We start from the raw sequence: 15,893 nt of genomic DNA, 5'->3' as shown, positions 1-15,893 counted from the left end.
CTGGGCAGAATGCCAGTGGTCCACACGTTAGTGAGGCAAAAAGAGAAGACAGCTACCTGGGTCAGAGGAGTGCATCTTGACACCAACTGAGATGCTGGCTCACTTAGTAGATGTCACTAACCCTCCCGATACCTAGCCGGGTAGTACTGGTAATATATCTCCCTGATCGTTGGCTGCCTACTGACTACTACTTTATAAATACAAAATAGATAGTAACACAATCCTCTTATAAATATACTTAATTACAGCCTTTATGAACACCTAAACAATATTTCAACCCTATAATTGTATTCAGCATGAAAAACAGTCCTTATATTGAGGTTTTCAAGCAAAGCTAGCACCCTCCATAAAATACCAACACGTACAAGTAATATAGTTCAGGGAATTTTTAAGCCCAAAAACCTTTTTCTTGTAAAACTGTAATAAAACAGTGAAACACTTCTCTACATGAAATAACAATGGAAAATATCTAGTACTTCCCCAAGTCGACAGGTATCTGATAAATATGAAATGAATAACGTCATGATAGCCTTATGTGCAATCATCAATTACAGGTTCTAATGACACCCAAAAATATGTCAACCCCAGATTTGTATTCATCATGAAAAATAGTCTTCATACAAAGGTTTTCTACGACACGCGAGGAATACGTGGGAGGAAGTGAAGTGTTTTAGATATCTGGGAGTGGATCTGTCAGCGGATGGAACCATGGAAGCGGAAGTGGATCATAGGGTGGGGGAGGGGGCGAAAATTTTGGGAGCCTTGAAAAATGTGTGGAAGTCGAGAACAGTATCTCGGAAAGCGAAAATGGGTATGTTTGAGGGAATAGTGGTTCCAACAATGTTGTATGGTTGCGAGGCGTGGGCTATGGATAGAGGTGTGCGCAGGAGGATGGATGTGCTGGAAATGAGATGTTTGAGGACAATGTGTGGTGTGAGGTGGTTTGATCGAGTAAGTAACGTAAGGGTAAGAGAGATGTGTGGAAATAAAAAGAGCGTGGTTGAGAGAGCAGAAGAGGGTGTTTTGAAATGGTTTGGGCACATGGAGAGAATGAGTGAGGAGAGATTGACCAAGAGGATATATGTGTCGGAGGTGGAGGGAACGAGGAGAAGAGGGAGACCAAATTGGAGGTGGAAAGATGGAGTGAAAAAGATTTTGTGTGATCGGGGCCTGAACATGCAGGAGGGTGAAAGGAGGGCAAGGAATAGAGTGAATTGGAGTCATGTGGTATACAGGGGTTGACGTGCTGTCAGTGGATTGAATCAAGGCATGTGAAGCGTCTGGGGTAAACCATGGAAAGCTGTGTAGGTATGTATATTTGCGTGTGTGGACGTGTGTATGTACATGTGTATGGGGGGGGGGGGAGGTTGGGCCATTTCTTTCGTCTGTTTCCTTGCGCTACCTCGCAAACGCGGGAGACAGCGACAAAGTAAAAAAAAAAAAAAAAAAAAAAAAAAAAAAAAAAAAAAAAAAAAGGTTTTCAAGCAAATCTAATGGCCTCTGTAAATTACCAAAAATTGCTGGTTAGCACAAAAACCCTTTCTTTCAAAACTAATATAATATGAAATGTTTCTAAATGTGAAATCATGAAAATATCTCAATGCTTCCTGTAGATGACAGGTGCCTGATAATTACAAATCATTAATTACAAGCTATACCACCACAAATGCTTTGAAAATGATGAGGGATAAGAAAAAAGTTTCACAAAAATCCCTGAAAGAGGAGGACCACAGTTGAGACACACTGGGAAGATGACTATGATGAGATTTTGCCATGATGATGGCTAGCACACTCCACTCACTTTATATCTTGTATGCTGAATAAATCTGCTTCTCTTCACTGCCTCTCCTTATCTCACCACTTGTTTTGTTTGTTGTATAGTTACTTCTATGTACCTACTCCTTTGGTGTAATGATTTTGAGGTTAGTCTAGTATTGTCTTCAATAAATTCTATAAATTCTTTTGTTCTCCAGGTACTGTACTGCCCTAAATGATCATTGCATCTTCCTTAGCACATCCTTTGTCAATCCATGAATGACTTTAATTCACCAGGCACTATAATCAATGCATCTTCCTTACTCCATTCACTGCTGGTTGTTGTATGGGCAGGATGGAAACTAACTTAAGTTGACTTCGGGATGTAGCTATAACAAAACCTTAAATTTTGCACTAGAGGCATTAGCGAGAAGAAAAATGGTACCAGTTTTAAGAAATAGTGACACATAAAACTGATGATAGACAATCGGCCAATTGTTTTTGAGTATACAAGTCTGTAGGCATCAGATTGCTGAAGGTGAGAATAAGAAATCCACTCATTGCTTGACTATCTTAAACCACTGCCAGCCCATTGAAGCCAAGGGTGTAGATACTGTAAGAATTACTGGTATCTTGAATACAAATGAGTCTGATGCACGTGGTTAGATCATGAGGAAAAATTGTGGTTAGATCATGAGGAAAAAATAGAGACGTGAAACAACAAAGTGACACCTAAAAAAAAGGTGATCCAGATGCCACACAACAGACAGCAAAAATGGGCAGTAGTTGTCCCTCAGCTTTAAAAAATAAAATACATACACACACATGTACTGAAAAAATTCAAAACATACACCAAGACTCTGGAGTAAGAAAAGTAAATAAATAAATAAATAAACAATCGCAGATCCTCCAAGAGTTGCCAGGTGATGGAAAGTGTCTAGACGTTAAAAAATAATTATAACCTATTTTCTATATGAAGTCACTCAATCTATATAATATAAAAGTATTAACTGACAGGTGTGTAAAAGCGAGACTTTTGGATGTAAATGTGCTGAGAGGGGAAACTGGTAAAATGTTGTATCACTACTGTGTAGAGGCAAAGGTCAAGATTTGTATACATTTCCAAAAAGAGAGAATGTATGGGAGAAAGAAGCAGTGAGAGCAAGTGAGCTTGGAAAGGAGACATGTGAAGAAGTACCAGGAAAGTTTGAGAAGAATGGCAAAGAGTGAGCGTAAATGAAGTGAGGGTAAAGAGTGAGGAAAGGAAGCAGTGATGGCATGTGCAAGAGATGCATGTGGAGTGTGAAATAAGCGAGGTGGGCGGGTAAGAAAGGGTAGCGAGTGGTGGGACAAAGTAAAGTTATCAGTGAAAGAGAAATGATGCACGTTTCAACAGCACTTATAAGGAAGGAGTGCAAATGACTGGTAGATGTACCAGAGAAAATGGCAGGAGAGTTGAAAAAGAGGGCAAATGAGAATTGGGGTGAGAATATCATTAAACTTTTGGGAGAATAAACAGATGCTTGCACGCAGTAGGTAAATAATGAGAAAAACAAGAAAACAAATGGAAACCGGTGAAGGAGGCAAGTGGTAACAGGTAGTAATGGAGCGAGTATTTTGAAGGATTACTGAATGTGTTTGATAATATTCTGGCAGATGTGGGGCATTTTGGTTGGGGTGTTGTGAGAAGTGTGAGTCTGGGAGAGTGGTTTGGTTAAGAGAAGAGGTGTTGAAAGCTTTGCGGAGGATAAAATCCGACAAGGCAGCGGCAGTGGATGGTACTGCAGTTGAATTTATTAAGAAAGGGGGTGACTATGTTGTTGATTAGTTGGTAAGGATAATCAGTGTATGTATGGATCATAGTGAAGAGCCTGAGGATTGGTGAAATACATGTATAGATAGTGCCACTGTACAAAGGCAGAGGGTATAAAGGTGAGTGTTCAAATTACAGAGGTGTAAGTTTGAGCGTACCTGGATAACTGTAAGGGAGAGCACTAACCAACAGAGTAAAGGTATGTACAGAGCATCAGATTGGGGAGGAGCAGTGTAGTTTCGTAAGTGGTAGAGGATATGTGGATCAAGTGTTTACTTTGAAGAATGGGTGTGAGAAATACTTACAAAAACAGATGGATTTGTATGTAGCATTTATGGATCTAGAGAAGGTATATGATAAGAGTTGATAGAGATGCTCTGTGGGAGGTAATAAGAGTATATGGTGTGGGAGGTAAGATGCTAGAAGCAGTGAAAAGTTTTTATCGAGGATGTGAGACATGTGTACGAGTAGGGAGAGAGGAAAGTGATTGGTTCCCAGTGAATGTCGGTTTGCGGCAGGGGTGCGTGCTGTCTCTATGGTTATTTCAATTGTTTATGGATGGAGTTGTTAGGGAGGTGAATGCATGAGTTCTAGAGAGAGGAGCAAGTATGCAGTCTATTGTAGATGAGAGGGCTTGGGAAGTGAGTCAGTTGTTGTTCGCTGATGATACAGCGCTGTTGGCTGATTCGGGTGAGAAACTGCAGAAGTTGGCGACTGAGTTTTGTACAGTGTGTGAAAGAAGAAAGCTGAGAATAAATGTGAATAAGAGCAAGGTTATTAGGTTCTGTAGGGCTGAGGGACAAGGAAATTGGGAGGTAGGTTTGAATGGAGAAAAACTGGAGGAAGTGAAGTGTTTCAGATATCTGGGAGTGGATTTGGCAGCAGATGGAACCATGATGTTTCCTCTTATCCAGAAACCTTTACAGACCTTCATCCTCACCACACCCACTCAGTTATCCAAAACACTTCTCTCATGATCTTTTTTTCTAATGATTAGGTGCATAAGACTAATAATTACACATCTCTCAATCCACTTTTAGTATTAACAACATCAGTCTGGAGCACACTTCCTTACACTCTTTCACACACTTCCACAACTTCAGCAGTAGTGTTATCCCTTCCTTAGCTCTTGCTCTCATGCTAACCCATGACTTCACTCCTAGGACATTTTCAAACCAAACTTCGTCTTTACTTGAGCATTGTTTCACTCGAGTCAGAACATACAAGTTCCTGTCCTCATACTACAGGTTGTATCTTTTTATCTGGCAACCTTGGGACTTGGCCATTGCTGGACCACAGAAAATGCTGGAAAACAGAAACTGACCCATAAGTCATACACAGTTGACATACCAAGCTCATAATCCTCTCACAAAGTCTTTACGGACGTTTCTTTAATTCTTTCATTAACTCCACCTTTTCAAGCATAGATAATGATTTATCTTTATACACTTATTGGCACTAGCACCATCTTCTGCATCTCTTGCTCTCTTGGATGACTTCCCAACGGGCTACAATACAGCTGAATACAAGAAATTTAAAGGACTGTTAATTAGCTCAGCTGCAATGTAAACTGATTTTGGCACCTTAACCCCAAGCAAATGGTGGTTAATCACTGTGAATAGGTTAACAAGCATTTATGTATTCAGTCTGTTTCTATGCTTTCATATTTGATCACCATCTCCTGCGTTAGCCAGGTAGCACCATGAACAGGTGAAGAAAAGTAAAATCTGCTCACATCCATTCTCAAGCTGTCAAGTGTGATGCATTCATGTATTTTCATCTGTTATCTTTTGGATATATTTCCATGAATTATACAGCTCATTCTGTATCAACCTTGCTAGATCGCATTCTGGTTCTTGACTATAGTTTATGTGCTACATACCATAGACTTTACTTATGAAATGTTTCAGGGTTCTCTCTATCTTGTTAATTTCTATCTGCTTTACTAGTGACCAGCAGTACTCCTTTATCTATGCAATTATTCTGGGTCTTCTTAATTTTCAACTATATTATCTTGTGTCATCTGCAAAACATTTGATTATACTCTCCCTTACTTTCTTATCATTGTCTAACATAATGATAAAAAATTCTGAAGATTTTTTGTTGGTTAAAGTGTGAAAGACTTACTTCAATTCGTCCAATCTTCATGCCTGCACGGGCCAGAGCACGCAAGGCAGACTGACCACCAGGTCCTGGAGTCTTTGTCTTGTTGCCACCTGTGGCACGAATTTTGATATGCAGACAATTGATGCCTAAGGTCTTGCACTTTTCAGCAACATCCTGCAAAGATTCCATTTTAAGATGAATTCTCTTACAATTATAAGGTAAAAGAAAAAATACAATACACCATTCACACATCGAAACACACTAGTTGTCCCACAATTTCGACATAATGGTATACTCAAACTTCCAGCTCATTATCTAAAAAAAAAAAAAAAAAAAAAAAAAAAAAAAAAAAAAAAAGAGAGAGAGAGAGAGAGAGAGAGAGAGAGAGAGAGAGAGAGAGAGAAGGTGAGGGTGAAGATTTGTAAAGGTTTTCAGAGAAAAATGTTGGGGTGAAGAGAGTGGTGAGAGTAAGTAAACTTGGAAAGGAGACTTGCGCGAGGAAGTACCAGGAGAGATTGAGTGCAGAATGGAAAAAGGTGAGAGCAAATGACATAAGGGGAGATTGGGAGAAATGGGATGTACTTTGGGAAGCAGTGATGGCTTACGCAAAAGATGCTTGTGGCATGAGAAAGGTGTGAGGTAGGCAGATTAGAAAGGGTAGTGAGTGGTGGGATGAAGAAGTAAGACTGTTAGTGAAAGAGGAGAGAGAGGCGTTTGGATAATTTTTGCAGGGAAGTAAAGCTAATGACTGGGAGATGTATAAAAGAAAGGCAAGCGGTCAAGAGAAAGGGGCAAGAGGTGAAAAAGATGGCAAATGAGAGTTAGGGTGAGAGTATCATTAAAGTCTAGGGAGAATAAAAAGATGCTTTGGAAGGAGGTAAATGAAGTGCGTAAGACAAGAGAACAAATGATAACATTGGTGAAGGGGGAAAATGGGGAGGTAATAACAAGTAGTGGTGAAGTGAGAAGATGGAGTGAGTGTTTTGAAGGTTTGTTGAATGTTTTTGATGATAGAGTGGCAGGTATAGGGTGTTTTGGTTGAGGTGGTGCGCAAAGTGAGAGGATCAGGGAGAATGGTTTGGTAAACAGAGAAAAGGTAGTAAAAGCTCTGCGGAAGAAATCGGCCAAGGCGGCGGGTTCGAATGGTATTGCAGTGGAACTTAATAAAAAAGGTGACGTTGTTGTTGATAGGTTGGTAAGGATATTCAAGGTATGTATGGTTCATGGTGAAGTGCCTGAGGATTGGCAGAATGCATGCATAGTGCAATTGTACAAAGGCAAAGGAGATAAAGGTGAGTGTTCAAATTACAGAGGTATAAGTTTGTTGAGTATTCCTGGGAAATTATATGGGAGGGTATTGATTGTGAGGGTAAAGGCATGTACAAAGCATCAGATTGGGGAAGAGCAGTGTGGTTTCAAAAGTGGTAGAGGATGTGTGGATCAGGCGTATGCTTTGAATAAATTTTTTTTTTTTTTTTTGCTTTGTCGCTGTCTCCCGCGTTTGCGAGGTAGAGCAAGGAACAGACGAAAGAAATGGCCCAACCCACCCCCATACACATGTATATATACATACGTCCACACACGCAAATATACATACCTACACAGCTTTCCATGGGTTACCCCAGATGCTTCACATGCCCTGATTCAATCCAATGACAGCACGTCAACCCCGGTATGCCACATCGATCCAATTCACTCTATTCCTTGCCCTCCTTTCACCCTCCTGCATGTTCAGGCCCCGATCACACAAAATCTTTTTCACTCCATTTTTTTTTTTTTTTTTGCTTTGTCGCTGTCTCCCACGTTTGCGATGTAGTGCAAGGAAACAGACGAAAGAAATGGCCCAACCCACCCCCATACACATGTATATACATACGTCCACACACGCAAAATATACATACCTACACAGCTTTCCATGGTTTACCCCAGACGCTTCACAAGCCGATTCAATCCACTGACAGCACGTCAACCCCGGTATACCACATCGATCCAATTCACTCTATTCCTTGCCCTCCTTTCACCCTCCTGCATGTTCAGGCCCCGATCACACAAAATCTTTTTCACTCCATCTTTCCACATCCAATTTGGTCTCCCACTTCTCCTCGTTCCCTCCACCTCCAACACATATATCCTCTTGGTCAACCTTTCCTCACTCATTCTCTCCATGTGCCCAAACCATTTCAAAACACCCTCTTCTGCTCTCTCAACCACGCTCTTTTTATTTCCACACATCTCTCTTGCCCTTACGTTACTTACTCGATCAAACCACCTCACACCACACATTGTCCTCAAACATCTCATTTCCAGCACATCCATCCTCCTGCGCACAACTCTATCCATAGCCCACGCCTCGCAACCATACAACATTGTTGTATGCGAGAAATACTTTAAAAAACAAATGGATTTGTATGTAGAATTTATGGATCTGGAGAAGGCATATGATAGGGTTGATAGAGATGCTTTGTGGGAGGTATTAAGAGTATATGGTGCAGGAGGTAAGTTGCTACACGCAGTGAAAAGTTTTTACCAAGGATGTAAGGCATGTGTAAGAGTAGGAAGAGAGGAAAGTGTTTGGTTCCCAGTGAATGTCGGTTTGCAGCAGGGGTGTGTGATGTCTCCATGGCTGTATGTTTTGTTTATAGATGGGGTGGTTAGGGAGGTGAATGCAAGAGTTTTGGAGAGGGGCAAGTATGCAGTCAGTTGTCGATGAGAGGGCTTGGGAAGTGAGTCAGTCATTGTTTGCTGATGATACAGTGCTGGTGGCTAATTCATGTGAGAACCTGCAGAAGCTGGTGACCGAGTTTGGTAAAGTGTGTGAAAGAAGAAAGCTGAGAGTAAATGTGAATAAGAGCAAGGTTATTAGGTACAGTAGGGTTGAGGGTCAAGTCAATTGGGAGGTAAGTTTGAATGGAGAAAACTAGAGGAAGTGAAGTGTTTTAGATATCTGGGAGTGGATTTGGCAGCGAATGGAACCATGGAAGCGAAAGTGAATCATAGAGTGGGGGAGGGGGCGAAAGTTCTGGGAGCGTTGAAGAATGTGTGGAAGTCGAGGACATTATCTAGGAAAGCAAAAATGGGGATGTTTGAAGGAATAGTGGTTCTAAAACTGTTATATGGTTGCGAGACGTGGGCTACAGATAGAGTTGTGCGGAGAATGGTGGATGTGCTGGAAATGAGATGTCTGAGGACAATATGTGGTGTGAGGTGGTTCGATCGAGATAGTAATAATAGGGTAAGAGAGACGTGTGGTTATAAAAGGAGTGTGGTTGAGAGAGCAGAAGAGGGTGTTTTGAAATGGTTTGGTCACATGGAGAGAATGAGTGAGGAAGGATTGACGGAGGATATATGTGTCAGAGGTGGAGGGAACGAGAAGTGGGAGACCAAATTGGAGGTAGAAAGACGGAGTGAAAAAGATTTTGTGTGATCGGGGCCTGAACATGCAGGAGGGTGAAAGGCGTGCAAGGAATAGAGTGAATTGGAACGATGTGGTATACCAGGGTCAACGTGCTGTCAATGGATTGAACCAGGGCATGTGAAGCGTCTAAACCATGGAAAGTTCTGTGGGGCCTGAATGTGGAAAGGTAGCTGTGGTTTTGGTGCATTATTACATGACAGGTACAGACTGAGTGTGAACGAATGTGGCCTTTGTCTTTTTCTAGCGCTACCACGCGCACATGAGGGGGGGAGGGGGCTGTTATTTCATGTGTGGCGGGGTGGCAATGGGAATGAATAAAGGCAGACAGTATGAATTATGTACATTTGTATATATGTATATGTCTGTGTGTATATATATATGTATACGTTGAGATGTACAGGTATGTATATTTGCGTGTGTGGACAAGTATGTATATACGTGTATGTGGGTGGGTTGGGCCATTCTTTCGTCTGTTTCCTTGTGCTACCTCGCCAACGTGGGAGACGGCGACAAAGCAAAATAAAATATATATATATACATGAGTGTTGGGCCATTCTTCATCTGTTTCCTTGCACTACCTCACAGACATGGAAAACAGCACTTAAGTATAAAAAAAAATATATAAATATTTTCATACATATTCGCCATTTCCTGCATCAGCGAGGTAGTGTTAAGAACATAGGACTGAATCTTTGAGGGAATATCCTCACTTTGCCCCCTTCTCTGTTCCTTCTTTCAAAAAAAAAAAAAAAAAAAAAAAAAAAAAAAAAATACGAGGATTTCTAGCCAGCCCCCCCCCCCCCTTTTCTACAACATGCTAGGAATACATGGGAAGTATTCTCTCTTCCATAATTTTTTTTTTTCAAATACAGTTCTGTTATTGTTGATGGGCCTTCTATACTTATTTTTTCTTATTTTCTATGCACAGATCTGGTTCCATGGCTAAAAGCCATACATATTCAGAAGACTGCGTTTACGATGGCTTCACCACACCAATTCCCAATGATGGCACTGACAAACAACTATGCGTACTGTGTCAGGTTGTCCTGAGTGCAGTCGATAAAATTTTCAAAACTCATGTGTCACCTCCGGGGGGAAAAAAAAAAAAATGCAAAGAAAGATTTTAAGTTTTTCAAATGCCAAGCTCTTTATCAAAAGTTGGATGGTAGCGAGTCTTTTCAGCAACAAAGTTCAGCAGCACTAGAGGCTTCATTCAAGGTTACTTTGGAAATTGCTAAACAGGAAAAGCCTCACTATTGGAGAGCCACTCATCAAACCTTGCATGTTGAAGATGGTGAAGCTTGTTCTTGAGGAAGCCAGCATGAAGAAAATGCAGCAGATATCTCTCAAATTATACTCTTCAGAGGCAGATCTCTCTCATGTCTATGGATATAAAAGAGCAGGTTTTGGAAGAAACCAAAGCTTCTCTAATCAACTTGACAAGTCAACAGATATATGTTTACGTTCTAAGCTACTGGTCTTTGTATGTTAAAAGAGAGGACACAAAAGAAATTTATTGTTCTATTTGTGGTGCTCTTTAAACCACTACAAAAGTTGATGTTTTGAAAAAGATCTCTTCCTTTTGGCACAATGAAGGTCTGCAGTGGAGCAGTGTGAGAGGAGTTTGTATCGATGGTGCAACAGGTATATTTGGATCAAAGTTAGGATTCCAAACAAAAGGGAAAAACTGGCTGTCCAAGTAAAAGACATGCATTGCTAATCCAACATTATGCTCTTGCAAGTAAGATTCTGCCCATCTCTCTGCAAGGAGTGCTTGATTCCGTGGTCAAAATTGTGAATTTTGTAAAAGCAGGAGCACACTATATTGATGCTGACTACGAGCTTCTCCTCTTCTACCCAGCTGTATGTTGGCTATCGAGATAGAATATTTTGAATTGTGTCTGAGTTGAGTATTCATTTATTTATCCATAATCGGTTTCCCACGTAAGCCAGGTAGTGCAAGGAAACAAAGAATGGCCCATCCACTCATATACACACACATATATATATATATATATATATATATAGGGAATAATTGGTATACATGGGGTGTTCAGTGTTGTAAATGGAAATGATGAAGAGCTTGTAGATTTATGTGCTGAAAAAGGACTGGCGATTGGGAATACCTGGTTCAAAAAGTGAGATATACATAAGTATACGTATGTAAGTAGGAGAGATGGCCAGAGAGCGTTATTGGATTACGTGTTAATTGACAGGCGTGCGAAAGAGAGACTTTTGGATGTTAATGTGCTGAGAGGTGCAACTGGAGGGATGTCTGATCATTATCTTGTGGAGGCTAAGGTGAAGATTTGTATGGGTTTTCAGAAAAGAAGAGTGAATGTTGGGGTGAAGAGGGTGGTGAGAGTACGTGAGCTTGGGAAGGAGACTTGTGTGAGGAAGTACCAAGAGAGACTGAGTACAGAATGGAAAAAGGTGAGAACAATGGAAGTAAGGGGAGTGAGGGAGGAATGGGATGTATTTAGGGAATCAGTGATGGATTGCGCAAAAGATGCTTGTGGCATGAGATGAGTGGGAGGTGGGTTGATTAGAAAGGGTAGTGTGTGGTGGGATGAAGAAGTAAGATTATTAGTGAAAGAGAAGAGAGAGGCATTTGGACAATTTTTGCATGGAAAAAATGCAATTGAGTGGGAGATGTATAAAAGAAAGAGACGGGAGGTCAAGAGAAAGGTGCAAGAGGTGAAAAAGAGGGCAAATGAGAGTTGGGGTGAGAGAGTATCATTAAATTTTAGGGAGAATAAAAAGATGTTCTCGAAGGAGGTAAATAAAGTGCGTAAGACAAGGGAGCAAATGGGAACTTCAGTGGAGAGCGCAAATGGGGAGGTGATAACAAGTAGTGGTGATGTGAGAAGGAGATGGAGTGAGTACTTTGAAGGTTTGTTGAATGTGTTTGATGATAGAGTGGCAGATATAGGGTGTTTTGGTTGAGGTGGTGTGCAAAGTGAGAGGGTTAGGGAAAATGATTTGGTAAACAGAGAAGAGGTAGTAAAAGCTTTGCGGAAGATGAAAGCCGGCAAGGCAGCAGGTTTGGATGGTATTGCAGTGGAATTTATTAAAAAAAGGGGGTGACTGTATTGTTGACTGGTTGGTAAGGTTATTTAATGTATGTATGACTCATGGTGAGGTGCCTGAGGACTGGCGGAATGCGTGCATAGTGCCATTGTACAAAGGCAAAGGGGATAAGAGTGAATGCTCAAATTACAGAGGTATAAGTTTGTTGAGTATTCCTGGTAAATTATATGGGAGGGCATTGATTGAGAGGGTGAAGGCATGTACAGAGCATCAGATTGGGGAAGAGCAGTGTGGTTTCAGAAGTGGTAGAGGATGTGTGGATCAGGTGTTTGCTTTGAAGAATGTATGTGAGAAATACTTAGAAAAGCAAATGGATTTGTATGTAGCATTTATGGATCTGGAGAAGGCATATGATAGAGTTGATAGAGATGCTCTGTGGAATATATGGTGTGGGAGGCAAGTTGTTAGAAGCAGTGAAAAGTTTTTATCGAGGATGTAAGGCATGTGTACGTGTAGGAAGAGAGTAAAGTGATTGGTTCTCAGTGAATGTAGGTTTGCGGCAGGGGTGTGTGATGTCTCCATGGTTGTTTAATTTGTTTATGGATGGGGTTGTTAGGGAGGTGAATGCAAGAGTTTTGGAATGAGGGGCAAGTATGAAGTCTGTTGTGGATGAGAGAGCTTGGGAAGTGAGTCAGTTGTTCGCTGATGATACAGCGCTGGTGGCTCATTCATTTGAGAAACTACAGAAGATGATGACTGAGTTTGGTAAAGTGTGTGAAAGAAGAAAGTTAAGAGTAAATGTGAAAAGAGCAAGGTTATTAGGTACAGTAGGGTTGAGGGACAAGTCAATTGGGAGGTAAGTTTGAATGGAGAAAAACTGGAGGAAGTGAAGTGTTTTAGATATCTGGGAGTGGATCTGGCAGCGGATGGAACCATGGAAGTGGGAGTGAATCATAGGGTGGGGGAGGGGGCAAAAATCCTGGGAGCCTTGAAGAATGTGTGGAAGTCGAGAACATTATCTCGGAAAGCAAAAATGGCTATGTTTGAAGGAATAGTGGTTCCAACAATGTTGTATGGTTGCGAGGCGTGGGCTATGGATAGAGTTGTGCGCAGAAGGGTGGATGTGCTGGAAATGAGATGTTTGAGGACAATGTGTGGTGTGAGGTGGTTTGATCGAGTAAGTAATGTAAGGGTAAGAGAGATGTGTGGAAATAAAAAGAGCATGGTTGAGAGAGCAGAAGAGGGTGTTTTGAAATGGTTTGGGCACATGGAGAGAATGAGTGAGGAAAGATAGACCAAGAAGATATATGTGTCGGAGGTGGAGGGAACGAGGAGAAGAGGGAGACCAAATTGGAGGTGGAAAGATGGAGTGAAAAAGATTTTGTGTGATCTGGGCCTGAACATGCAGGAGGGGGGAAAGGAGGGCAAGGAATAGAGTGAATTGGATCGATGTGGTATACCAGGGTTGACGTGCTGTCAGTGGATTGAATCAGGGCATGTGAAGCGTCTGGGGTAAACCATGGAAAGTTGTGTGGGGCCTGGATGTGGAAAGGGAGCTGTGGTTTTGGGCATTATTGCGTGGCAGCTAGAGACTGAGTGTGAGCGAATGGGGCCTTTGTTGTCTTTTCCCAGTGCTACCTCGCACACATGAGGGGGGAGGGGGAAGGTATTCCATGTGTGGCGAGGTGGCGATGGGAGTGAATCGGGGCAGACAGTGTGAATTGTGTGCATGGGTATATAAGTATGTGTCTGTGTATGTATGTGTACATCGAGATGTATAGGTATGTATATTTGCGTGTGTGGACGTGTGTGTGTATACATTGTGTATGGGGGTGGGTTGGGCCATTTCTTTCGTCAGTTTCCTTGCACTACCTCGCAAACGCGGGAGACAGCGACAAAGCAAAATAAATAAATCAAATATATATATATATACATAAACGCCCACATACGCACATATATGTATCAACATGTACATACGTATACATAGACATATGCAGACATTACATTACTCACTTCTGCTTCCATGGTCCCATCTGCTGCTAAGTCCATTCCCTTGAGTGTAGGGACGTCAAATTATTTTTGGATGATCAAGGAAAGATTGACAGATCTGGTTCATTTCAATAATGAAACATGGATTCTATGGGTTGCTTAACTAGTAGACATCTTCGACCAAGTAAATAATCTAAATTTGAAAATAAGGGGTAGGGAAACGTTATCATATTTCAAGATAATCTTCGGGCCTTCATCTACAAACTCCAGAACTGACACCATAAAGTTGATCTTGGAAACACTGCCATGTTTGAAAAACTCTAGGAGGTGACAGATGAACCCAAAAGTGGTCTTCTTCATTCCCTAAAGGAGGAAGTTACAAAGCACCTTGAGTCCTTAGAGAAGGAAATCCAGTGATACTTTCCTGAACTAGCAGTAGGAGTGGCACTAATGAAAAATCTTTTATCTACTTCAGTTGATCTATCCAGCATCCCTGATGACGTTTAAGAAATGTACTTGGATACGCAGCATGACTTTTCAGCACGTGACCTCTTCGAAGAGAGATCAGTAACTCAGTTCTGGTGTGCTTTGCATCAGTCATATCCCAAAGTCAGCATGTTGGCCTTTCGTGTTCTGCCATTCGTCTCCACCTACCTTTGTGAGTCTGGGTTTTCCACACCTGTCCAAATCAATACAAATAGCAGAAAAAAAAAATGTGTAAGATGATATGATACTGGCTCTAAAACACCTAGCCATGCATAGCAAGACTCTCTTCTCAGATGCAATCCCAACCATTCCACAATCTAGGGTGGAGAGTTGATGAAACGATGGGAATCACCGAGTAAAAATATGAACTTGATTTAGTAAACTATAAACAAATATACCCAATGACACTATATGACATATCATAGAAGCAGTAAAATCTTATTAGTCATTGTTTTGTTGTTTCATGTTTTCACTTCTCACAAAAGGGATTGGTGAATAACAGAGAAGCCAAACAGGCTAATATGGGAAGAGTGGGTTGCAAGTGTTGTGGTATTTTGTGAAAAGGGTCATGAGCAGAAAAAGGTTGGGACCAACTGTATTATGGTAACTAAACTCGTTGAATCAAAAACTGATATACCTTGCAAATCAAATACAACATTTTCTTCTTCCTTACAGATGGTTCTTCACCCGACACTTCGCTTTCAAAAAATTTATCCAAGTATATGTATCCATACAAATGTTTGTATTCCTTAAGAATGAGAGCCAGCTACTGTTCCACTGCTATCAGAGTTGAAAGTGGACAGTGTTCCTTTCTAAACACCTTAAAATGTATTTTTCTATCTTCAATTACGAAAGGAATAACTGTAATTTACTTTCATTCCAAAACCACAACTCCCTGTGGATAGGGAATTGTGGTTTCGGTGCATTGCACATGAAAGCTGGAGACTGAGTGTGAATGAATGTGGAATGGCTTTTTCTTTGTTTTTCTGGTACTAGCTTGCTGATGTAGGGGGTGGCGATGCTGTATACTATGGGGCAGGGTTTTGCCAAGGAATGGATGAAGGGAAGAGTATGAATGTGTACAAGTGTTTATATGTTTATAGCTATGTACTTTACCTTAATCACAGCATATATTATCCTCAACTATTCAATTTCCAAACATTCACCCTCTTCTATACATTCTCACCTAAAACCCACACCTCATTTCTATACATCACCATTTGGACTATAATACAGAGGTACCTTGCCTACTGCTGTATTATCAACCAAGCTTGCAAGAATGCACGATGGTATGTTTAC

The 15,893-nt window shown here is 41.1% G+C and overlaps 1 protein-coding gene across 2 annotated transcripts in view; it reads right to left on the bottom strand.

The window, feature by feature from the left end:
• Positions 1 to 15,893, bottom strand: part of LOC139751028 (small ribosomal subunit protein uS11) — a 29,725-nt gene that overhangs the window by 2,646 nt on the left and 11,186 nt on the right. For both annotated transcript variants that reach the window (XM_071666144.1, XM_071666134.1), the window contains exon 3: positions 5,696 to 5,848. In XM_071666144.1, the coding sequence (XP_071522245.1) occupies positions 5,696 to 5,848 (153 nt within the window). The remainder of the gene's footprint in view (positions 1 to 5,695; positions 5,849 to 15,893) is intronic.

This window comes from Panulirus ornatus, chromosome 1, assembly GCF_036320965.1.
Source record: "Panulirus ornatus isolate Po-2019 chromosome 1, ASM3632096v1, whole genome shotgun sequence".
NCBI lineage: Eukaryota > Metazoa > Arthropoda > Malacostraca > Decapoda > Palinuridae > Panulirus > Panulirus ornatus.
The sequence above is the reverse complement of the archived record's forward strand: the minus strand, read 5'-3'. Positions and strand labels throughout refer to the sequence as shown.